The sequence below is a fragment of the Tachypleus tridentatus genome, chromosome 4 (genome assembly GCF_004210375.1).
Source record: "Tachypleus tridentatus isolate NWPU-2018 chromosome 4, ASM421037v1, whole genome shotgun sequence".
Taxonomy (NCBI): Eukaryota; Metazoa; Arthropoda; class Merostomata; order Xiphosura; family Limulidae; genus Tachypleus; species Tachypleus tridentatus.
In genome coordinates, this window is record NC_134828.1 from 72,343 (window position 1) to 99,423 (window position 27,081).

Consider the following 27,081-nt stretch of genomic DNA (forward strand, 5'->3'; position numbering starts at 1 on the left):
ATAGAAACTATGTATTCATATACCTTGTTCTTTGTATTCACAATGAAAACTATACCTTGTTCTTTGTTTATCCATACCTTCTTCTTTGTATTCACAATGAAAACTGTATCTGTACCTTGTTCTTTGTATTCACAATGAACACTATGTATCTGTACCTTGTTCTTTGTATTCACAATGAAAACTATATATTCATACCTTGTTCTTTGTATTCACAATGAAAACTATATTATTCATACCTTGTTCTTTGTTATTCACAATGTAAATGCCTTGTTCTTTGTATTATGTATTCATACGTTGTTTTTTGTATTCACAATGTAAACTGCGTATTCATACCTTGTTTTTTGTATTCACAATGTAAACTGTGTATTCATACCTTGTTCTTTATATCCACAATGAAAATTATGTATTCATACCTTGTTCTTTGTATTCACAATGAAAACTATGTATTCATACCTTGTTCTTTGTATTCACAATGAAAACTATGTATCCATACCTTGTTTTTTGTATTCATAATGAAAACTATGTATCCATACTTTGTTCTTTGTATTCACAATGAAAACTATGTATTCATACCTTGTTCTTTGTATCCACAATGAAAACTATGTATTTATACTTTGTGCTTTGTACTCACAATGAAAACTATGTATTCATACCTTGTTCTTTGGATTCACAGTAAGAAACTATGTATTCATACCTTGTTTTTTTTGTATTCACAATGAAAACTATGTATTCATACCTTGTTCTTTGTATTCACAATGAAAACTGTGTATTCATACCTTGTTCTTTGTATTCACAATGAAAACTATGTATTCATACCTTGTTCTTTGTATTCACAATGTAAACTGTGTATTCAAACCTTGTTCTTTTTGTATTCACAATGAAAACTATGTATTCATACCTTGTTCATTGTATTCACAATGAGAACTATGTATTAATACCTTGTTCTTTGTATTCACAATGAAAACTATGTATTGATACCTTGTTCTTTGTATTCACAATGAAAACTATGTATCTGTACCTTGTTCTTTGTATTCACAATGTAAACTATGTATTCATACCTTGTAATTTGTATTCACAATGAAAACTGTGTATCCATACCTTGTTCTTTGTATTCACAATGAAAACTATGTATTCATACCTTGTTCTTTGTATTCACAATGAAAACTATGTATTCATACCTTGTTATTTGTATCCACAATGAAAACTGTGTATCCATACCTTGTTCTTTGTATTCACAATGAAAAAAAAACTATGTATTCATACCTTGTTCATTGTATTCACAATAAAAACTATGTATTCATATCTTGTTCTTTGTATTCACAATGAAGACTATGTATGCATACCTTGTTCTTTGTATTCACAATGAAAACTATGTATTCATACCTTGTTCTTTGTATTCACAATGAAAATTATGTATTCATACCTTCTTTGTTTTCACAATGAAAACTGTATCTGTACCTTGTTCTTTGTATTCACAATGAAAACTATGTATCCATACCTTGTTCTTTGTATTCACAATGAAAACTATGTATCCACACCTTGTTCTTTGTATTCACAATGAAAACTATGTATCCGTACCTTGTTCTTTGTACTCACAATAAAAACTGTGTATTCATACCTTTTTCTTTGTATTCACAATGAAAATTGTGTATTCATACCTTCTTCTTTGTATTCACAATGAAAACTGTATCTGTACCTTGTTCTTTGTATTCACAATGAAAACTATATATTCATACCTTGTTCTTATATTCACAATGAAAACTATGTATTCATACCTTATTCATTGTATTCACAATGAAAACTATGTATCCATACCTTGTTCTTTGTATTCACAATGTAAACTGTGTATTCATACCTTGTTTCTTGTATTCACAATGTAAACTGTGTATTCAAACCTTGTTCTTTGTATTCACAATGGAAACTGTGTATTCAAACCTTGTTCTTTGTATTCACAATGAAAACTGTGTATTCATACGTTGTTCTTTGTATTCACAATGAAAACTGTGTATTCATATGTTGTTCTTTGTATTCACAATGAAACATGTGTATTCATACCTTTTTCTTTGTATTCACAATGAAAATTGTGTATTCATACCTTCTTCTTTCTATTCACAATGAAAACTGTATCTGTACCTTGTTCTTTGTATTCACAATGAAAACTATATATTCATACCTTGTTCTTATATTCACAATGAAAACTATGTATTCATACCTTGTTCTTTGTATTCACAATGAAAACTATGTATTGATACCTTCCTTCTTCTTTGTGTTCACAATGAAAACTATGTATCCACACCTTATTCTTTGTATTCACAATGAAAACTATGTATCCATACCTTGTTCTTTGTATTCACAATGAAAACTATGTATTCACACCTTGTTCTTTGTATTCACAATGAAAATTGTGTATTTATACCTTCTTCTTTGTATTCACAATGAAAACTGTATCTGTACCTTGTTCTTTGTATTCACAATGAAAACTATATATTCATACCTTGTTCTTTGTATTCACAATGTAAACTGTGTATTCATACCTTGTTTTTTGTATTCACAATGTAAACTGTGTATTCATACCTTGTTCTTTATATCCACAATGAAAATTGTGTATTGATACCTTGTTCTTTGTATTCACAATGAAAACTATGTATTCATACATTGTTCTTTGTATTCACAATGAAAACTATGTATCCATATCTTGTTTTTTGTATTCATAATGAAAACTATGTATTCATACTTTGTTCTTTGTATTCACAATGAAAACTATGTATTCATACCTTGTTCTTTGTATCCACAATGAAAACTATGTATTCATACCTTGTTCTTTGTATTCACAATGAAAACTGTGTATTCATACCTTGTTCTTTGTATTAACAATGAAAACTGTGTATTCATACCTATTTCTTTGTACTCACAATGAAAACTATGTATTCATACCTTGTTCTTTGCATTCAAAATGAAAACTGTGTATTCATACCTTGTTTTTTGTATTCACAATGAAAACTGTGTATTCATACCTTGTTCTTTGTATTCACAATGAAAGCTATGTATTCATACCTTGTTCTTTGTATTCACAATGTAAACTGTGTATTCATACCTTGTGTCTTGTATTCACAATGTAAACTGTGTATTCAAACCTTGTTCTTTGTATTCACAATGTAAACTGTGTATTCAAACCTTGTTCTTTGTATTCACAATGAAAACTGTGTATTCATACGTTGTTTTTTGTATTCACAATGAAAACTGTGTATTCATACGTTGTTCTTTGTATTCACAATGAAAACTGTGTATTCATACCTTGTTCTTTGTATTAACAATGAAAACTATGTATTCATACCTTGTTCTTTGTATCCACAATGAAAACAATGTATTCATAACTTGTTCTTTGTATTCACAATGAAAACTATGTATCTGTACCTTGTTCTTTCTATTCAGAATGAAAACTATGTATTCATACCTTGTTCTTTGTATTCACAATGTAAACTGTGTATTCATACCTTGTTTTTTGTATTCACAATGTAAACTGTGTATTCAAACCTTGTTCTTTGTATTCAAAATGAAAACTGTGTATTCATACCTTGTTCTTTATATCCACAATGAAAACTATGTATTCATACCTTGTTCTTTGTATTCACAATGAAAACTATGTATCCATACCTTGTTCTTTGTATTCACAATGAAAACTGTGTATTCATATCTTGTTCTTTGTATTCACAATGAAAACTGTGTATTCATACCTTGTTCTTTGTATTAACAATGAAAACTGTGTATTCATACCTTGTTCTTTGTATTCACAATGAAAACTATGTATTCATATCTTGTTTATTGTATTCACAATGAAAACTATGTATTTATACTTTGTTCTTTGTACTCACAATGAAGACTATGTATTCATACCTTGTTTTTTGTATTCACAATGTAAACTGTGTATTCAAACCTTGTTCTTTGTATTCAAAATGAAAACTGGGTATTCATACCTTGTTCTTTATATCCACAATGAAAACTATGTATTCATATCTTGTTCTTTGTATTCACAATGAAAACTATGTATCCATACCTTGTTCTTTGTATTCACAATGAAAACTGTGTATTCATATCTTGTTCTTTGTATTCACAATGAAAACTGTGTATTCATACCTTGTTCTTTGTATTAACAATGAAAATTGTGTATTCATACCTTGTTCTTTGTATTCACAATGAAAACTATGTATTCTTACCTTATTCATTGTATTCACAATGAAAACTATGTATCCATACCTTGTTCTTTGTATTCACAATGAAAACTATGTATTCATACCTTGTTCTTTGTATTCACAATGAAAACTATGTATCCATACCTTGTTTTTTGTATTCACAATGAAAACTATGTATTCATACCTTGTTCTTTGTATTCACAATGAAAATTATGTATTCATACCTTCTTCTTTGTATTCACAATGAAAACTATGTATCCGTACCTTGTTCTTTGTACTCACAATGAAAACTGTGTATTCATACCTTGTTTTTTGTATTCACAATGAAAACTATGTATTCATACCTTGTTCTTTGTATTCACAATGAAAACTGTGTATTCATACGTTGTTCTTTGTATTCACAATGAAAACTGTGTATTCATACCTTGTTCTTTGTATTCACAATGAAAACTATGTATTCATACCTTGTTCTTTGTATTCACAATGTAAACTGTGTATTCATACCTTGTTTCTTGTATTCACAATGTAAACTGTGTATTCAAACCTTGTTCTTTGTATTCACAATGTAAACTGTGTATTCAAACCTTGTTCTTTGCACTCACAATGAAAACTGTGTATTCATACCTTGTTCTTTGTATTCACAATGTAAACTGTGTATTCATACCTTGTTTTTTGTATTCACAATGTAAACTGCGTATTCATACCTTGTTTTTTGTATTCACAATGAAAACTGTGTATTCATACCTTGTTCTTTGTATTCACAATGAAAACTATGTATTCATACCTTGTTCTTTGTATTCACAATGAAAACTATGTATTCATACCTTGTTATTTGTATTCACAATGAAAACTGTGTATCCATACCTTGTTCTTTGTATTCACAATGAAAACTATGTATTCATACCTTGTTCATTGTATTCACAATGAAAACTATGTATCCATACCTTGTTCTTTGTATTCACAATGAAAACTATGTATTCATACCTTGTTCTTTGTATTCACAATGAAAACTATGTATCCATACCTTGTTTTTTGTATTCACAATGAAAACTATGTATTCATACCTTGTTCTTTGTATTCACAATCAAAATTATGTATTCATACCTTCTTCTTTGTTTTCACAATGAAAACTATGTATCTGTACCTTGTTCTTTGTATTCACAATGAAAACTATGTATCCATACCTTGTTCTTTGTATTCACAATGAAAACTATGTATCCACACCTTGTTCTTTGTATTCACAATGAAAACTATGTATCCGTACCTTGTTCTTTGTACTCACAATGAAAACTGTGTATTCATACCTTGTTCTTTGTATTCACAATGAAAGCTATGTATCCGTACCTTGTTCTTTGTACTCACAATGAAAACTGTGTATTCATACCTTGTTCTTTGTATTCACAATGAAAACTATGTATTCATACCTTGTTCTTTGTATTCACAATGAAAACTATGTATCCATACCTTGTTCTTTGTATTCCCAATGAAAACTATGCATTCATACCTTGTTCTTTGTATTTACAATGAAAACTATGTACCCATAATTTGTTCTTTGTATTCAGAATGAAAACTATGTATTCATACTTTGTTCTTTGTATTCACAATGAAAACTATGTACCCATACTTTGTTCTTTGTATTCACAATGAAAACTATGTATCCACACCTTGTTCTTTGTATTCACAATGAAAACTATGTATTCATACTTTGTTCTTTGTATTCACAATGAAAACTATGTATTTATACCTTGTTCTTTGTATTCACAATGAAAACTATGTATTCATTCCTTGTTCTTTGTATTCACAATGAAAACTATGTATTTATACCTTGTTCTTTGTATTCACAATGAAAATTATGTATTCATACCTTGTTCTTTGTATTCACAATGAAAACTATGTTTTTATACATTGTTCTTTGTATTCACATTTTATTTTCTTTAGTGACTGTACAAAATCATATTTACCACAAGATATCTTTGAAACATTACAAAACATGGAAACTTTCTTTCTAATGACAAAAAAATTATTGTTTAAAAAAATAAATTTATAATTGACCTAAACATTAATAAAATGTCACTATAAAATAGGTGGTAATGACACTAACACTTATTATACACTTCAGTCTGATACACACATCAACCTGACATGGATCATAGTTTCCAAAGATAGTACAATTTTTACTTTGAAAACCTTTACATTTAAAAAACAACAACAAAAACTTGTGTTAGTTTTGGGTCAATATAGTAGTTATATATAAATAACTGTACTATGGGCCAACATGGTAGTTATATGTAAATGACTGTACTATGGGCCAACATGGTAGTTATATGTAAACAACTGTACTATGGGCCAACATGGTAGTTATATGTAAACAACTGTACTATTGGCCAACATGGTAGTTAGATGTAAAGAACTGTACTATGGGCCAACATGGTAGTTATATGTAAACAACTGTACTATGGGCCAACATGGTAGTTATATGTAAATGACTGTACTATGGGCCAACATGGTAGTTATATGTAAATGACTGTACTATGGGCTAACATGGTAGTTAGATGTAAACAACTGTAGTATGGGCCAACATGGTAGTTAAATGTAAATGACTGTACTATGGGCCAACATGGTAGTTATATGTAAACAACTGTACTATGGGCCAACATGGTAGTTATATGTAAATGACTGTACTATGGGCCAACATGGTAGTTATATGTAAACAACTGTACTATGGGCCAACATGGTAGTTATATGGAAATTACTGTACTATGGGCCTACATGGTAGTTAGATGTAAACAACTGTACTATGGGCCAACATGGTAGTTAAATGTAAACAACTGTACTATGGGCCAACATGGTAGTTATATGTAAACAACTGTACTATGGGCCAACATGGTAGTTATATGTAAACAACTGTACTATGGGCCAACATGGTAGTTATATGTAAACAACTGTACTATGGGCCAACATGGTAGTTATATGTAAACAACTGTACTATGGGCCAACATGGTAGTTAGATGTAAACAACTGTACAATGGGCCAACATGGTAGTTATATGTAAACAACTGTACTATGGGCCAACATGGTAATTATATGTAAACAACTGTACTATGGGCCAACATGGTAATTATATGTAAACAACTGTACTATGGGCCAACATGATAATTATATGTAAACAACTGTACTATGGGCCAACATGGTAGTTATATGTAAACAACTGTACTATGGGCCAACATGGTAGTTATATGTAAACACCTTGACTATGGGCCAACATGGTAGTTATATGTAAATGACTGTACTATAGGGCAACATGGTAGTTATATGTAAACAACTGTACTATGGGCCAACATGGTAGTTAGATGTAAAAAAACTGTACTATGGGCCAACATGGTAGTTGTATGTAAACAACTGTAGTATGGGCCAACATGGTAGTTAGATGTAAACAACTGTACTATGGGCCAACATGGTAGTTAAATGTAAATGACTGTACTTTGGGCCAACATGGTAGTTATATGTACACCACTTTACTATGGGTCAACATGGTAGTTATATGTAAATGACTGTACTATGGGCCAACATGGTAGTTGTATGTAAACAACTGTACTATGGGCCAACATGGTAGTTAGATGTAAACAACTGTACAATGGGCCAACATGGTAGTTATATGTAAGCAACTGTACTATGGGCCAACATGGTAATTATATGTAAACAACTGTACTATGGGCCAACATGGTAATTATATGTAAACAACTGTACTATGGGCCAACATGGTAGTTATATGTAAACAACTGTACTATGGGCCAACATGGTAGTTATATGTAAATTACTGTACTGTGGGCCAACATGGGCCATTGTTTTTACATTTGGACAAATAAATGATGATATAATTTAAGTTTCTACGAGTTTAGCACTGTACCAGTTTGTCTCTTTATGATTTTATTGGCTTTCTCTTATCTGGCGCAAACATACACTTTGTAATTATTCTTAAGCATGCAGCTGAAAATCCATTTAGACAATTGTATTCTACAATAAATTAGCGCTTATACTCGTCGTAAACTAAATTTATTTAAAAATAAACTAGATTCATAAAAATTTATTTAAAAATTCTTTTTCATGTCACTTCACTATTTATGGTAACGAATTAAAAAAACTTACACAATCACATAGAGTAAAATCGTATAAGTAATTGACATTTTTATGTATAATGATAAAATGTTACGAGTACAACTAATAACAAAATGCACTGGTTTAGTAACCTACCATTAAGATATATATTAATACTACGCTAGGCCTAGGTTCACACTACAACTTAATGTTTTATAAATAACATAAAAAAATTACTTGACAAGCAACCTCTTATTTTATATCATGAACATAACAAAAACTACACGACTGCTTAACTTATTTTTAACATATCCACGAATAAGAAAAAAAAAAAGTTTCAAAATCTTTGGGCTTACAAATTTAACAGCCCTATTTGTATGTTGTCCCGACAGATGGCACTTTTCTCAAAAACCTAGTTTTTTATCATCTAAATTCCAGTTAAGTCCAATATAAAATAACCGACCGTGAACTTGTTACTTTAAGCTGTTAACAAATAGCCAGTTTAATCACTTCTCCCACAAAAATTTGAGAAACGTAACTTCTTTGAAAACTCAAACTTTTTATGTCATTAAAGCAATAATAACTGATAATTTTATATAAGATACATATTCGAATAGGAACATGTTGCAAGATACTGTAACCCATATTTGTTTCTTACTTTAGACACGTACCCTGAAAAATGTGTTGATTTATTAAGTGCCCATAAGTACTGATTCACCCTTTATTAATATTATCATAAGCCTTTTAATTTGTCACTATTTTATTTATAAACAATATTTGCATAGGGTGGGGGATTCTCTTGTCATTAATCACTGTATGGGCGGAGTTACTTCGAAAGGTTTCTCACCCTTTACAGAACGATTGACAACCATCTGCGGCTGAAATGTAACTCTGGTGTTCGATTCTGATTGGTCAGAATTGGTTGGTGACGTTATTTTCGTCACGTCAGACGCTTATCATTTATGGTGAAGAGTCTTGACTGGCATTATTGTTCAACCCACTTTAAAGATTGTCGCTCACTAACAACAACAACAATAACAACAGCAAAAAAGCATTCCCAGTCGTAGTTTATTCACTGTAATATTAGTTAAACTCGTGTTTTATGGATAATTGTGCGCATGTGCTGTGATAAAACTTACGTTTGAGACAGTGTATGACCTTCGCTATACGAACAACCACGCCGTTGTAGCTGGCGAGGGTGGTGTTGGAGCATGGACGATCACCAAACAATGATGCATCCAGTTTCACAGAACCACACGGTTGGTATAGGAGGTAATGTGATATCACAACATACTTATGGCATGGATTCTTCAAACCAACTGCACACAGGAGATCAAGACGTTTGTAAACATGATATATCAGAAATACTCCAACAAATCATGAACATTACAGACCAGAGTCTCGACGAAGCTCAAGCGAGGTACGTTCGAAGGATTTTTCCGTTACGAGCAGTTCGTTAGCCGAACGTTTGCACACTTTTCTTCGCTTGAAATTTAAATTTAGGCCTAGTATCACGCTACTTTGTCGTAAACCTATAAAATGTGTGCGATAGTTAATATCGTGTTTCGTTTTTTTGTTTTTGTTTTACAGAAAACATACGTTGAACTGCCATAGAATGAAACCAGCACTTTTCAGCGTTTTGTGTGAAATCAAAGAAAAAACAGGTCAGTGTGTTTTAATATTCTATCAAGTTTCATCGAGGTCGAATTCTAGCAAGTTTTTCCTTATGTCTGACGCCATCTTGTGGCGGTATTTAAAAGTCTAAACTTTTTTCTTTTCTTATCATCCCTTTGAATGAAATATATATTTATAGATTTAGACCCAATACAAATATGACTTGTTGCATATTACAGAAGAACAAAAAGTTCTTGTTTATTTGCAATAAATTTATTATATACAAGATTTTTCTTATCGTTAATGATTCAAATTTTAACAAATTCGTAACGTTATTTTGTTCACTAGGCCTGAAAATGAAAGATGTATGTGCTAAGCGGAAATTTAATAATCGGTGTATCACGTTTTTGTAACACATAATAATAAGTTTGAACTTGCACAAAGCCACTTGTGTATCACGTTCTTGTAACGCATAATAATAAGTTTGAACTTGCACAAAGCCATTTGTGTATCACGTTCTTGTAACGCATAATAATAAATTTGAACTTACACAGAGCCATTTGTGAATCACGTTCTATCTGTATTAATTCGTTAACGTAAAAACGTTATAATTTATTATTGTATTAATTTTAAATATTTGTTTCTACAGTTTCTCGTGTTTTTACTGTTTAGTCATTATTTCAGTGTGTCTAAACCTACTAGAAGCTTTATTTATAAGCACCGAGGTTAGAAATACGCGCATTAACAGATCATGTGATGAATGTATATGTATATATTTTGCGAATTTGTCCACCGAGTGGCTTAAAGCACGCAACAGACCACAGTTATCGTGTGTGTCCGGAACTTTCGTAGGCTAACAAAATACTAGACAAGGCTGGTTGAGTTTGTACTGTTAGGAACATGGAAACACGAAGTCATGAGCGTGTAATTTGTAATTGTATGGGTTTTATTTAAGTGTACGGAGTATTTCGCTGCCGTCAATGTTTTTTTGTCGCATATAAACATTTTGATTTCCATATAACGTTTGTTAGAGCGGTACACCAACACTTGTTAGCGGTACACCAACATTTAATTGTAAAGAGGAATACAGTGAACGTTTCACGACATTTCGTGGTTTGTTAACTTCTGATAAAGACAAGTGAACTACTGTGAATTTCAAGAAGAAAGTTGTGAGGTTATTTGTTTTGTTAGATGATTCTTCCATAACTTGGATTAGTTTTAGTATTTCACTTAACTATTCATTTGAAGAATGACAGTGCAACCGAAACTTTATTTATATTTGAAACGTTTCGTTACTTGCAAACGTCACGCAGGGTTGCTTTTAGAAGTTGAAGCTATATTCTGTGGTTTGTTCTCGTTTTCAGTTTAATATTTTTTTATAGATAGTGATGTGGTAATAATTCTATGGAATAAACTTTTATGATCTAATGTTTTAACGACTCACCAATTGAACGTGCCTGTTAATACTATGACTTGTTCATAAGTTTCATTCTTGGATGGATAAACTGGACACATACCAATAACGCTTAGTAAATGCATTTGACAATATAGAACAATTAGATTTCAGCCTAGGATATTACGTTTGGGAGAATGAGGTCGATCTTAGGTCACTGTTATTTATATTCCTGCCTATATTTTGTTCGTTAGTTTTCTATCTGTGCGAGTAAAAAATACAGGGGAAAATCAGTAAAAATTGCAATTTTCATATCTCGTGTATTTTTAATGGATTCCCTTTAAATTTGCCAGTAATAATATGTGACAGTTTGGATTACGACACGCAGTGTAAAATCGCTAAACTGTTAATAATGCTGTTAATATCACACAGTGTGTTCTGCATCAGGTTGTTTTGCCTACAAGACACGTTACCATGGGTCTTGATACAACACCATTTAGCTGTTAATATCACACACTGTGTTCTGTATCAGGTTGTTTTGCCTACAAGACACGCTACCATGGGTCTTGATACAACACCATTTAGCTGTTAATATGACACAGTGTGTTCTGCATCAGGTTGTTTTGCCTACAACACACGTTACCATGGGTCTTGATACAACACCATTTAGCTGTTAATATCACACAGTGTTTTCTGCATCAGGTTGTTTTGCCTACAAAACACGTTACCATGGGTCTTGATACAACACCATTTAGCTGTTAATATCACACACTGTGTTCTGCACCAGGTTGTTTTGCCTACAAGACACGTTACTACCATGGGTCTTGATACAACACCATTTAGCTGTTAATATCACACACTGTGTTCTGCACCAGGTTGTTTTGCCTACAAGACACGTTACTACCATGGGTCTTGATACAACACCATTTAGCTGTTAATATCACACACTGTGTTCTGCACCAGGTTGTTTTGCCTACAAGACACGCTACCATGGGTCTTGATACAACACCATTTAGCTGTTAATATCACACACTGCGTTCTGCATCAGGTTGTTTTGCCTACAAGACACGTTACCATGGGTCTTGATACAACACCATTTAGCTGTTAATATCACACACTGTGTTCTGCATCGGGTTGTTTTGCCTACAAGACACGTTACCATGGGTCTTGATACAACACAATTTAACTGTTAATATCACACAGTGTGTTTTGCATCAGGTTGTTTTGCCTACAAGACACGTTACCATGGGTCTTGATACAACACCATTTAGCTGTTAATATCACACACTGTGTTCTGCATCGGGTTGTTTTGCCTACAAGACACGTTACCATGGGTCTTGATACAACACAATTTAACTGTTAATATCACACAGTGTGTTTTGCATCAGGTTGTTTTGCCTACAAGACACGTTACCATGGGTCTTGATACAACACCATTTAGCTGTTAATATCACACAGTGTGTTCTGCATCAGGTTGTTTTGCCTACAAGACACGTTACCATGGGTCTTGATACAACACCATTTAGCTGTTAATATCACATAGTGTGTTCTGCATCAGGTTGTTTTGCCTACAAGACACGTTACCATGGGTCTTGATACAACACCATTTAGCTGTTAATATCACACACTGTGTTCTGCACCAGGTTGTTTTGCCTACAAGACACGTTACCATGGGTCTTGATACAACACCATGTAGGACAGTTCTTCAGTTCGTTGTATTCTTTAATTGTTTTCATTGGTGTTTTCATCTTCAACAATTTCGGTACTTAACTCCTGCTGCTATATCAAGCAGCATGTGGACACGAAGACTGCTTCTTAGGTGTGCACGTGCTTTACGTAGGTCGTTGTGAAAGGGTCCATTGGATGGATTAGTTGATCTGAGTATTCGTGTTTATTCCAATAATTTTATCATAATCTTTCGGTTTTAAAATAGCGATTTTAACAACGGTAAGGAGAAATGACTTTGCTCTTCCTAGAATCCATTATTCAGCGTTTTATGTGCATTTAACGTTTTCTTAGCATATCTCAAACTGGGATCCCGAGTGTATGTAGTAATTTGTTATTACTTTGTGTGTTTGTTGGTAGGGGTCTTCAGAACCTAAGATATTTTCAAAGAGAGGCCTAGCAAAAAAAGGTTAGAAACCTCGTGTCTTAAGTGAACACTGTTGACCAGCTAGGTTTGATACATGTTTCTTTTTCAGAAAATTTGCAAAAATCTACACAAAAGGGCTAGCTACCTGTGATCAGACCACCCTAATTTGTAAATGATGCACCAGGGGGAAGGCAGCTAGTCGGCGGCACGTTTCTCACTATCATCTTTCTTTCTTATCGAATACTGGCCTTAAGTCTTTTACTTATAGCGAGCCCTCCGCTAGTACAGCGGTATGTCTCCGGATTTATAACGCTAAAATCAGGGGTTCGATTCCCCTCGGTGGGCTAAGCAGGTAGCCCGATGTGGCTTTGCTATAAGGAAAACACACACTTATAGCGTACCCACGGGCAGTAAACCATGAACCCTAACATTTAAAGCCCAGCGCGCTCGACTTGAAATATCTTAACATTTTAATGTTGTTCATATTTCAGTGTCACAATTTATGTGAGAATGTTTTTTTAAGAGACCCCTAGTGGTATAACGGTATGTCTGCGGATTTGCAACGTTATAATCTGGGTTCCGATACCTGTGGTGGGCAGAGCATAGAAACCCCTTTGTTTAGCTCTGTGTTTAACTACAAATGTTTAAAGATAATTATTTTTGTATAAAAAATCAAAGTTAGGGGAGGAGCGAACTTGTAAGTAGGAGACGCGTTTATGCATAGCCTCAAACCAGGGTGTTAAACAATGAAACGTCACTTGGAAAAAGTGGTAAGATTTGGGGACATCCGCTAAAACTTATCTTGGGGGGGGGGCAGTTCCCCACCCGTGGACACCCATGGCAAGATTTTGCAGAAAATTAAATAAAACTGTTGAAGTAACCGTATCGTAAAGAATCGTGTTATATGTTACTCCAAGTTATAATATTTAAAGCTCTAGAATGAAATTCCACTACCCCACCATACCGATATACAGGATGATCGTGAGTTGACAATACACTCAGTACGATGTATTAACCTGTTCAGTGCCGTAGACAGATAACTCGTCCAAGCCGATCGGTAACACAGTGCCACGGATGAGTTAATTTGTTCTCAATATTACCTAACTTCAACACTAGATGTCAGCATCATACATACATTTATTTGACCTACTTACATATTATTTCACTTTCGATCCAAAATGGCGTCACGAAAAGTTACAAAAAAGAAACATTAGAGTTGTATTGTAGCAGCTGAAATACTTGGCAGTCAACAGGTGTGTTTGTAAATTTGAGGTTTATTTCTCTCATGTTTGGAAACTTTATCCCTCTGTAAGTAGGAACTGGGCGTGGCCTATTGTCAGGCTGTGGGTCTTAGATTTGAGACTATATGCGGTTAAACACCCTCTGAATGTTCAGATGCTACAAGGATTACTGTCAGTAACTGAATAAAACTTCTTGCGACAGGGTTTGATGACTAGCTGATCAGTATTTCAAAATTCAGGACGGTCATGCTTGGGTTTCTTCTTATCTGGACACTTGCTACTGATATGTTGAAGTCAAATATTGTTTTGTCGGTATTAAAGTGTAGTTGTAATAAAGATATAGTCGTTGAAATTAGGGAACAGGTTAATCAGAGAAGAGAATGAGGAAACAGATGTAGATACGACTAAAAATTGAACATAACACGTGTTGTGCTTAGTACTGTTAATTACAAATCTTAAACTGTTTATTTAAAATGATTACATTTACAACGCTATTGTTAATTAACGTATCTAATTATCTTATTTACAGTTATGTCTGCTGAGACGGTTTCTACTAAACGAATTTCGGTTAGGGGTGAAAAAATAGTCTTGCAGTGAAATACCATTTATAACATGCTCGTGCAAATGGCTTGCACTAGAAATAAGAGAATCTAACAACGTATATTTGTTGAATATTGATTTCTTAAGTACTAAAACTGTCTTTACCTTTAAAACTTGTGTTCTTGAGAATGATCGCACTAGGGATCGAAACTGTACCTGTTTTTAAAAAAAATATTTGCCATCAGTGTAAAATCTGTAACTTGGTAATAAAATGATACTTATAACCAGCAACTGTCTTGCAACGAAACTAAGCCTAAATTTATTAATTGTTATTATATGGCTGATGAAATGTTGTTAATAAATCTAATCTTTTGATTCAATATTTATTTTCCATATAAGGTTAATAACTATTTGTAAACCTGTATGTGTTACTCATTATCCTCAGACATTTATCTTTAAATATTTTATTATTTTGTGTCCACGTGACTCGTGCTTTGTTACTAACTCATCCACAGATTTTAAACATAACTTGATGTTTAACTAATTTTGACTTAAGTTTTTAGCTCAGACCAGTCGGTTGAAATAATTCAACTTTCTGTTGACATATAGTGTATGTTTGAAACTAAGACTGAAGAGTGGCCCATTAGGATGCTTCTCTGCAGGTTCACCTTTCACACCCTGTTCTCGCACTTTGGGGCCATGGTGTACTATGAAATTTACGTTTAAATCAGTGGTTCCCAACCAGGGGTGCTCGCACCCCTTGGAGGTGCGAGATAGTGTTCCAGGGGGTGCGAGATAACATTTGTTTTGGCCACCTTTACCTTTATTTTTAAATAAATAATTACTGTGAGGGGTGTGAGAACATATTAAATTTTTTTAGGGGTGCGGGGTATAAAAAAGGTTGGGAAGCACTGGTTTAAATGTTAGTAGTTGGTCAGATGAAATTAGTCCAAGAGTTAGTGTTGAGCAATGTTGGAGCTGCTTTGCTATTTCAAAATTAGGCATGGTTATGCGTGGATATTTCTTTTGTAACTTGGCTTGAAAATTTTAAGATAAACCATTGATAGTGAAGTAGATGGCGGCCTTTCCTTATACTTTGACAACGACTTTGAGCTTTGCTTTTATGAGTTATAGAACTAAATAGTTGTAAGTATCATCACACATATTTATTCATGACCCAAATAGAGAAGAAACGAGCGATTAGAAATTTTTCATCAGGTGTATTTGGTAAAATTTAGTAGATGATACTCAGTATGCACAAGGTCATTTAAATGTAGAAGGAATGTTGACCACAGTTCTGAATGTAACACGTGTTTTTATACAAAGTGTGACAAGATTGTATTTGTACAAGTCTTTTATATACCAAAAGTAAAATGTATTTGTATTCAAGACGTGTCTGTCAATTGGTCACGTTAGCCTGACTCGGTCTGTTACAGGTCAAAGTCAAGGCGATATTCATCTGAAAATGAAATTCTTTTGTCCATCATACGTTTCGAGTATTGTGTTTATCTAACTTTTGAACCTTCGGAATAGATATCAACAGTTTTTCAATATCCCTGTATACTATATCTGGTATGTTATCTCCTCTGCCACGAACTGTTGTTAAATCACCAATACAGGGTAAATGAATAGTTAATAACTGTCATATTATACAGCTAATAAATACTTTGTTGAACGGCGCTCTGTAAACGGTCGTGACATGGCCGAGCGTATTAAGGCGTGCGACTCGTAATCTGAGGGTCGCGAGTTCGCATCCCCGTCGCGCCAAACATGCTCGTCCTTTCAGCTGTGGGGGCGTTATAATGTGACGGTCAATCCCACTATTCGTGGGTAAAAGAGTAGCCCAAGAGTTGGCGGTGGGTGGTGATGACTAGCTACCTTCCCTCTAGTCTTACACTACCAAATAAGAGACGGCTAGCACAGATAGCCCTCGAGTAGCTTTGTGCGAAATTGAAAAAACAAACAAACAAACGGTCGTGACATGTGCACCTTGACCTCGACTCGTGCACCTAAGACTACGCTGTTTAATTTCTTGCTCAATATGGGAAGAATCTCGGGTAACTGAGACGGGACATACTTGTCTTGTTTGATAGCCCGGTTTCGTGAACTTTCTGTTTATCGCGACGGAATATGACTTTGCTTGTATGTCGTAACCGGAGCTGCACAATGGACTGTTTATGCTTTGCCCACAACGAATATCAAATTTATTTTTAGGCTGTGAGCTACTGAGAGGAAAAAGATGATGATTGGCTTCCATTTATACTGCACCTACATTTTCAACCAATCAATAACGTTAATTAAACTTCTAATCTATGTTATACAATAAATAATTCGAAAACAGCGCGGACTTAAAAGAAACGCCGATAAGCTACGCGTAAACAACCAATTAGAAAACGAAATTTTGACGAATGTGTATTTGTTATCGTATGATAATTTAATAAAATAATAGTATAATGTCATTAAATAAGTAAAGAGAAAAGTAAACCCCACTACGTAATTCATAAGCTAACTGACCTTTTGTTTTGAGCGACCTACAAAACTAGAAGAGTACTAGTTTTGATATTTAAACTAAGTTCGTTAAACAACTTGGCACTACTTTATGTGGATGAACACCTTACCACATATAAGGTAAGGTGTAAACCTTTATAGGTTTAGTGTGAAAACTGATAGTTACGATGGACTTAATGGATAGTGGTTGGGTGTTATACAAGTTAGTTTAGATAATTGGTTGGGACCCTTCATACTGGTATAATTCACCTTCTGGGCTACTAATTAGTGCCTTATCACCATATGGGCTCTGGAATGCTAATTTCAAGAGGTAAGTTTATTCAACTTACTTACCCCAAGTGGTAGTACCTTATTTAATTTTATTTATTTAGTTTTCTTTCTCTGGTGTACTTTGGAGAACAGTCACCTTCCCACAACTGTCTGTAGACAGAGAAAAGTGATATAGATGTGGAACATTGTGGGTTTGAGAACGAAAAAGTGATATAGATGTGGAACTTTGTGGGTTTGAGAACACACATCTTGCTCTCCTGACTTCTATTTCTTTATTTTACTTCATAATTTAATTATCCTCTGTGAGACTGGTGAACGGAAATTCAGATTGAGAGACAGTGTATCCCCACTACACTACTTCTTCAATCACCTCCGAAACCATGGGTTCATTTCATATCCTACATTTTAGCCAGCGCCCTGGGATTTTTTCAGTTGTTGCAATGTTTTTTTATCTTTGTTTCGGTTTGTTGCTGTTCATAACAAGCTATATATGACATCTGTACATCTTTTCCTTTAATAATTTGATACAGTTATATGGGGCTGTGCACGTTCAAGCTCCCACCATCCTCATTTCAACCGTTGTTTTCCATGTAATATTAAATTTGGAATTGTCATGATAAAGTTTTATATGTGGGGCGGATGTACTCATAAATATGAAATATAATTATCTGTGATATATCGTGAAACCTGACTTGTGGTGTTAGGGTGTACCAAATATATCGTTGTTTTCTTGATGTATATGTTTTTAACATCTCACTATCTTCCGCGTGTATAAAACGTCACGTGGGAATCACACCTAATATAGCCTAGAATGTAGATTACAAAAGACGAATATTTGTGGAAGAGAGATGTTGGTATTTGTAGCCTGGTGATTGGTTTCCGTAGGTTTTGGGTTTGACTACTTTTAATTGTTTGTCAGCTATGGTTGAAGGTTACTTAATTTATGCACTTTCGTAATTTATATGTTGATTATGTGAGGTAATGCCGTAAGATATTGGTAAGTAAGACTTAGGTGACGAAACCTGCGTAATGAGTGCATTACTGACTCAGTGTTTTCTACAGTTTATGTGAATCCAGATTAATATAGAAAAAATCTCGCGTTGTTACTGAGTTCACTTGATCTTTTTTTTACTCACTAATTCACGTGTTATCAAGTTACATAACCATTGTTTATCGGACATTGATTGTTTGAGAGAAAAGCGACATTGTATTGTCTACTGTGTCCACTGCAGGAAACAGAACCCTGTACTTTAACATTGTAACTCTGTAAACTTGGGGCTGTCTCGTTAGGAACAGCAGTAAACGAGATTCGAATTACTTGTTACGTGCTGTCTTTGTTAATGTTCGGTAACTTAGCCGAACTGTTACTGTGGGTAACGTGGATAAAGGTGCGGTAACTTAGCTCAACTGGTACTGTGGGCAACGTGGATAAAGGTGGTAACTTAGCCCAACTGTTACTGTGGGCAACGTGAATAAAGGTGTGGTAACTTAGCCCAACTGTTACTGTGGGCAACGTGAATAAAGGTGTGGTAACAGCCCAACTGTTACTGTGGGCAACGTGGATAAAGGTGTGGTAACTTAGCCCAACTGTTACTGTGGGCAACGTGAATAAAGGTGCGGTAACTTAGCCCAACTGTTACTGTGGGCAACGTGAATAAAGGTGCGGTAACTTAGCCCAACTGTTACTGTGGGCAACGTGGATAAAGGTGTGGTAACTTAGCCCAACTGTTACTGTGGGCAACGTGGATAAAGGTGTGGTAACTTAGCCCAACTGTTACTGTGGGCAACGTGGATAAAGGTGTGGTAACTTAGCCTAACTGGTACTGTGGGCAACGTGGATAAAGGTGTGGTAACTTAGCCCAACTGGTACTGTGGGCAACGGATAAAGGTGTGGTAACTTAGCCCAACTGGTACTGTGGGCAACGTGGATAAAGGTGTGGTAACTTAGCCCAACTGTTACTGTGGGTAACGTGGATAAAGGTGTGGTAACCAGCCCAACTGGTACTGTGGGCAACGTGGATAAAGGTGTGGTAACTTAGCCCAACTGGTACTGTGGGCAACGTGGATAAAGGTGTGGTAACTTAACTGTTACTGTGGGTAACGTGGATAAGGTGTGGTAACTTAGCCCAACTGTTACTGTGGGCAGCGTGGATAAAGGTGTGGTAACTTAGCCCAACTGTTACTGTGGGCAACGTGGATAAAGGTGTGGTAACTTAGCCCAACTGTTACTGTGGGCAACGTGGATAAGGTGTGGTAACTTAGCCTAACTGGTACTGTGGGCACGTGGATAAAGGTGTGGTAATCCAGCCTAACTGGTACTGTGGGCAACGTGGATAAAGGTGTGGTAACTTAGCCCAACTGGTACTGTGGGCAACGGATAAAGGTGTGGTAACTTAGCCCAACTGGTACTGTGGGCAACGTGGATAAAGGTGTGGTAACTTAGCCCAACCGTTACTGTGGGCAACGTGGATAAAGGTGTGGTAACTTAGCCCAACTGGTACTGTGGGCAACGTGGATAAAGGTGTGGTAACTTAGCCCAACTGGTACTGTGGGCAACGTGGATAAAGGTGTGGTAACTTAGCCCAACTGTTACTGTGGGTAACGTGGATAAAGGTGTGGTAACTTAGCCCAACTGTTACTGTGGGCAGCGTGGATAAAGGTGTGGTAACCAGCCCAACTGTTACTGTGGGCAACGTGGATAAATGTGTGGTAACTTAGCTTAACTGGTATTGTGGGCAACGTGGATAAAGGTGTGGTAACTTAGCCCAACTGTTACTTTGGGCAACGTGGATAAGATAATATATCTTTGCCACGTCCACGTGACTGACGTTTATGAATTTTGTCTTTTGTTTAGTAATATGTATCACCAAAAACTAACTGATGTTGTAAGTTTCAGGAAGTACAATCCGTCGATGTTTTTCATTGGTTGAAATGTAATAAAATATCAACTTTGGCAACTCTGAAGGACTCTTTATTTTTTTAAACGTCACGAGAAACGTATCCGGTGCTCAATGTTTATCAATTATTTTCTAATGTGATCGTGCTGATGTCGTGTCAACGTTTGTATTCCTGCACCAAACTTCTAACAGCTTTAGAAACACAGTTCTCGCTAAGCTGACCTTTCTCTGGCCTTGGCAGCTGGTCTGGTTTGTGCATGCGTGTTTGCCCTCCCTTCCTGCAAGCAATGCTTGATCGCTGTACACGTCGTGTTCGAGATGGTGAAACTAGCAAGACTCCTGGGATTCTAGCCTCGTTCTAGGACAACTGTAACGGCTAATGACGTAGAGATTGGTTCATCTAATGTTTCTAAACAACAACATCTTGAAGTGGCAACAACATTGAGAATCGGCACAAAAAATAAAGGATGTAAAGAAGTGACGAAATGGACATTATGAGGATGAGAAAGATGATGGATGGTTGGACAGGTAAGAATCCAGACATAAAAACTCATAATAACCAAGAAAAAACAGAAGAAGAACAAAATATTAAAATAATGAATATCATGGAGGAAATCAGAAGTGATAAATGACTTTGATTAGAACAGATATTAGATAGTCACTGACGTCAGAGTATAGCCACTTGTAGTTAGATCGAATCCTGTTGCATCTCGACCACTGAGAATAGAGGGTGAGTTTTTGTTGTTTTCAAACACATGCACTAAAGACATTTTCCCAGGGATAGTTTGATGTCGCAATGCGTATACGCCACATGTAAGGCTACTGTGTATACAGTCAGGACACTACCTACCACTGTATAGATTGTTGTAGTCAGTTCATACAGTCAGGACACTACCTACCACACCGTATAGACTGTTGTAGTCAGTTCATACAGTCAGGACACTACCTAACACTTTATAGACTGTTGTAGTCCAGTTCATATAGTCAGGGCACTACCTAACACTTTATAGACTGTTGTAGTCAGTTCATATAGTCAGGACACTATCTACCACCGTATAGACTGTTGTAGTCAGTTCATATAGTCAAGACACTATCTACCACCGTATAGACTGTTGTAGTCAGTTCATATAGTCAAGACACTATCTACCACCGTATAGACTGTTGTAGTCAGTTCATACAGTCAGGACACTACCTAACACTTTATAGACTGTTTTAGTCAGTTCATACAGTCAGGACACTACCTAACACTTTATAGACTGTTGTAGTCAGTTCATATAGTCAGGACACTACGTTGCCTTAGCTTTGCTTAAAAGAAAACGAACAAGTGCATGTAATGTAACGTATGTAATGAGCACTACCTTACACTGTGCGTGTAATGAGCACCTACCTTACACTGTGCGTGTAATGAGCACTACCTACACTGTAATGCGTGTAATGAGCACCACCCTGTACACGTGCGTGTAATGAGGCACTACCTTACACTACATGTAATGAGCACCTACCTTACACTGTGTACGTATGATGAGCACTACTTACACTGTACATGTAATGAGACACTACCTTACACTGTGCGTGTAATGAGCAGGCTGCCTCCCACGCTGTGCGTGTGATGAGCGCTACCTACACTGTGCGTGTAATGGCACTACCTGCCACCTGTTGCGTGTAATGAGCACGCTACCTTACACTGTACGTGCGTTAATGATGGCTTCACCTTACGCTGTGCATAATAGATGTAACGTATGTAATGATGCTACCTTTACGCGCGCTACATGTAATGAGCACTACCTTACACTACATGTAATGAGCACTACCTTACACTGTACGTGTAATGAGCACTACCTTACACTGTACATGTAATGTAACGTATGTAACGATATATTATTTAGGCTAACTCTTGAAGCTGTTCTAAAAATATTCCTTTTCTCATTTGTAGAAATTCGTTTGTAAAAAATACTGTATTGTATGTGGTCTTGTAGTCAATCAGCTGTTACTTTACGGACGTATGACGCTAAATGACGATTTTGATTTCGTACGGTGGACATGGCGCAAATAGGCCATCGTGTAATTTGCGTTTAAAACAACGTTGTTTTACATATCTATCTCTTTTAGAACATTCAGTTCAGTTCTATTGTAGTCTTGGTTTCACTCAGTTTCGTTTGGTTTGCTTTTTGAATTTCTCGCAAAGCTACACGAGGGCTATCTGCGCTAGTGTGACACTAGAGGGAAGGCAGTTAGTCATTACCACCGATTCTTTATCATGTTGTTATTGTTTAGTTTTCCGCATAAATATTTGTAGCCTTGCGAGTACTATTAAGGAAAAAAGAAAATGATATGATTGGATGTACTTTATCAACTCGTCGGTTTTAATTAAACCTAACGATTTTATAGACAGACAGTACAAATCGTATATGTATAGTGGTAACTGGCTTTTGAAGGTGCTGGTTTGTAAGATAGATTTTGTTCGTTTTAGAGCAGAGTCACCTTTGGTTATATTCTATATCCACCCAGATTGAAGCGTTACACGTGCGCGAATGTATTGTAGTCTCACTGGGATATACTGTAGGTCTGCTGTAACGAATGCTTCTAACTTTATGACGTCACTAAAGGCAACAAACCAGGTTCTTAAACGTATATAATTGCTGTCATGATCGTACAAGAGCAACGTTATTGGTTTGTCAAGTTCTGGGAAAGTCTCGTTTTCTCTCACAACCTTAACTTGTTCTTACTGAAGTTTACTTGACATAAATAAGACTACTATTTATTATTATTTTGTATATATGCTTCCTGTAGATCTGTGTAGCTATCCAGAATATCTACTGTCTCATAATGTAGCTACTCTGCCACCCCTCCATTCTATGGAAGATAACAATTTAAGGAAGAAAAATAAAACGTAGCGCCATCTAGTGTTACTTTTTTTTTTTTTTTTTAGGAAAGACCAGCTTAGTTGTTTTATTGTACAATGGTGGCAATAGATAATGTGCACGCGACGTCTGTAATGATGGACAATCCCCATAGCAATGTCGTGCTTGCGTGACACAATGGTCGTCACTTACTTGATGGGGGTAAGGTTACTCAGGTGGTTCTATAAAGAAAAACGAAATGTTATATTGACAACGTGTTGTTAAGATTCGTGTCATTTTCAAGGCACGGTTTGATTATAGCAGTTACTAGTTTATTTATTCTTGATGCATATTAAATACCTGGTACTAAAACCGTGGAATTAATGACGTTGTAGGGTACTTCTAAATTAAAAAATATTATTACGAATGAATAAAAAATATAGAAAATGCGAGTAAAATGTGTTAAATGTGGATTTGAACAGAATTATGTAACTTCAAGAAATAATAGATGTATCTTAGTTATGGAAAATACGAGTGTTCTACACACCAGTGGTTGTTTTCATGTTGGCATCTTGTCAGAGACTATCTATTTCGTAAGATACAGGTTAGCTCTGTTCAACCAATTTTATGTTCTTATTTTAAAATGGAGTTTGGTGAATACAGATCGGCTTTGTTGAACTAATTATGTTTTATGAATGGAGTTTTGTGAACAAAAGCAGGCTCTGAATATCCAATTATATTATCTTCACTTATCAGTGTAGCTTTAAGTACAAACCTAACGTGCTGTTCTCAATCTTTTCAACACTAGGGGTCGCTGCCTCCCTAAACTTTCGCGAACTGTTAATGTTCCAGGACTCCAACAAGCCACCAAGATTTACATATAAATATCATGTCAGTTTTTGTTAGTTTTCGTGTAATCCCACAGAGGTCGTTGATACAGTGAAACAGACGATATACAGTTTGTAAATAAAACGTAGGGTTAATGTTAACGACATGTTCATAGCAATAGGATGTGATACAGTTTGTTTGTATATTCATTCCATATTTCTTTATGATTCGCTAGTTCATGTGTTTCTTATTGGTCGAAACAATAGTTCAACTGAAGTAGATGTGAACTAGTTATATATAATTCTGCCACATCGCAAAATTAGACGAAGATGGGTGGTAACAGAGCATGGCTGTAATAAGGTGAGAATATAAAATCAAAAGACACACCGTTTATATGTTTAAGTGCTTGTGTTAGTATTTAGTGTTATTCCGTATTCTTTCAGTCGGAGGTTTAGTTTGATAATGTAAGATTTAGTAAAGTATTATAGCACGTATTTAATGTATATTTTGATGACTTTTTAGGAACTCTAGAGGGAAGAATTGTACCGATAAAGAATGGTACGTGAGAGCTGAGGTAGAACCCACTCAACATTTAGAGAAAGGGCGTGTCTCTATCTGTCAGTCATATAATTTTGTTAACATGTATTGCAGTCGGTACTGAAATTTTATATTTCGATATGTGATTAATATTTTTACATTATTTTGTGGCCTCCTAGATTTGTTTTGCTACTGTAATACAACTGAAGCAGGTTTAATAGAAACTATTAACTCTTCTTTCGACGATAGAGGGTTGAATATATTGTATTAAAACAACTTTGAATAAGCAAGCACGTGACAACCACAACCAACATGAAGTCGCAGTGGAACAGATTGTATCAGAACTACATTTTGCCATTCTTTTGAACAAGGGAAGTGAGATGTTACTGGAAACTTCATACACTCAGACAATGTGAGTAGATCGGGGAAATACAATTTCCAAGAGAGGGATATCCCTTTTACTTAATGGTTTTAAGGAAAAAAAAAAGGAATATGGGTCAATTTGGGGTCATATGGGTAATTCAGAAAGAAACATGAAACAAATAATGGTAATAAGCAAAGTGCAGCATTTTGTAACAGGGAGAATCATCGTGAGCACAAAGGTCAGTCGTAAAGGTCGTTTGAGTGATCCAAGCAACAGCATATAGTACAATGGATGAATACTCCCATCTTGAAAATTAACTAAATTAACAAAATATGTGTGCTTAACTGTCGTACATGAAGCACGTGGAAAATGAGACGAGTATTCATGCAATTTCGTACGCTGGACACACCGTGTGTGTTTTTCTGAACTATCGCCGCTGTGTAAAATGGTCCTCGAAACCTTCGTTCCCGTAGACTATAATGATTATGGAAACATTGCAGGGAGGAGGGTGTGCTTTGAACGTGACAATATTACGTCGAAGTCTTTTACATTGGAATCTACATTGCAGGAGTATCGTCAAAATGCACGGTCTTCAGGTGGAGTAGGACAGGACGTGGTGAAATAGATTACAACCAAATAGTGAGGTGCCTAAATTAATAGAATATTACCAACTTACGTCATCGTTTAAACATCAGACACAGCGTTTGAGAAGGCCAGAAGCTAAGTTGTTGCAGAAAGTTGGAATAAGAGCATGATATGTGATAGTAATAAAGGAGTTCTGATATACCTGTATAAAACCAAATACTTATCTTTGTTTGTATACACCAACAGGGAGGTGTTGAACATAGTAAACTAACAGATTCGTATTCTTATTGTCGGGAGTTTACGATATCTTTCAATCTTCCTTGCATGTTATTTCCGATCCTAGCTCCCCCTGTTGGATGCATTATGAACAATACCTTCCGACGAGCTACATAATTCTGCTTACTATTATTAAACATTGTTGTTATCTTATCAGAGCAACATAAGTCAGTGAGTAGCATGTTAGATATTTCACGTGTTTGTCAGAAGGTGTTACATCACAGCAGCGTGGTTAAATGATTGTTACGAGAGAGATATTTCACACGCAAGCCACGAGGTGGCTCATAACAACACCACGATTAAGTGAATGTCACGTTAGATACTTGCCGACAGGTAGAGGGTTGGGACTATAGTGGTCCGTAAAGCCCACCGTGAACACTTCACAGGACCTCATCTCTTCTGACAAAATTGTCTAGTCTGTTTAGCACCCGATGGCTCAGTGGCAAGTTTGAGGTCTTACAACTCTCAAAATCTGTTTTCGATACCTGTGGGCACAACACAAATAGCTCATTGTGTAGCTATGCGCTTAACAACAAAATGAACCGTTTATTCACAAATCTGTCTGTGTATCCGACTTTCATGGGCTACGGCACAATAAGGGTGAAGATAACACCAGTATTACGACTACTTCCGGTAATCACTGTTGAAACGTCACGACTACTACCGGTAATCACTGTTGAAACGTCACGACTACTACTGTTAAATACATTTCATTCTTGGTAAACTTTAGTTTTCGACTTACAGCCGTTTTCTGGTAACAAAAAACAACTTGTATTTAATAATACAACATGTCGTTGCTTTCGGTAAGTTT

General features: G+C 35.3%; 1 protein-coding gene across 2 annotated transcripts; it reads left to right on the forward strand.

The window, feature by feature from the left end:
- Window positions 1-9,233: 9,233 nt before the first annotated feature.
- LOC143248216 (homeobox protein extradenticle-like) lies at window positions 9,234-25,089 on the forward strand. Of its 2 annotated transcripts, none has more exons than XM_076496649.1 (3): window positions 9,234-9,705; window positions 9,876-9,949; window positions 25,031-25,089. In XM_076496649.1, exons 1-3 carry the CDS (start codon window positions 9,497-9,499, stop codon window positions 25,072-25,074), a joined length of 327 nt encoding a protein of 108 aa, XP_076352764.1. In that variant the 5' UTR covers window positions 9,234-9,496; the 3' UTR covers window positions 25,075-25,089. The 2 variants fall into 2 exon arrangements, with proteins under 2 accessions (XP_076352764.1, XP_076352763.1); XM_076496648.1 differs by lacking the exon at window positions 25,031-25,089 and adding an exon at window positions 15,155-15,389.
- The last annotated feature ends 1,992 nt before the right edge of the window (window positions 25,090-27,081 follow it).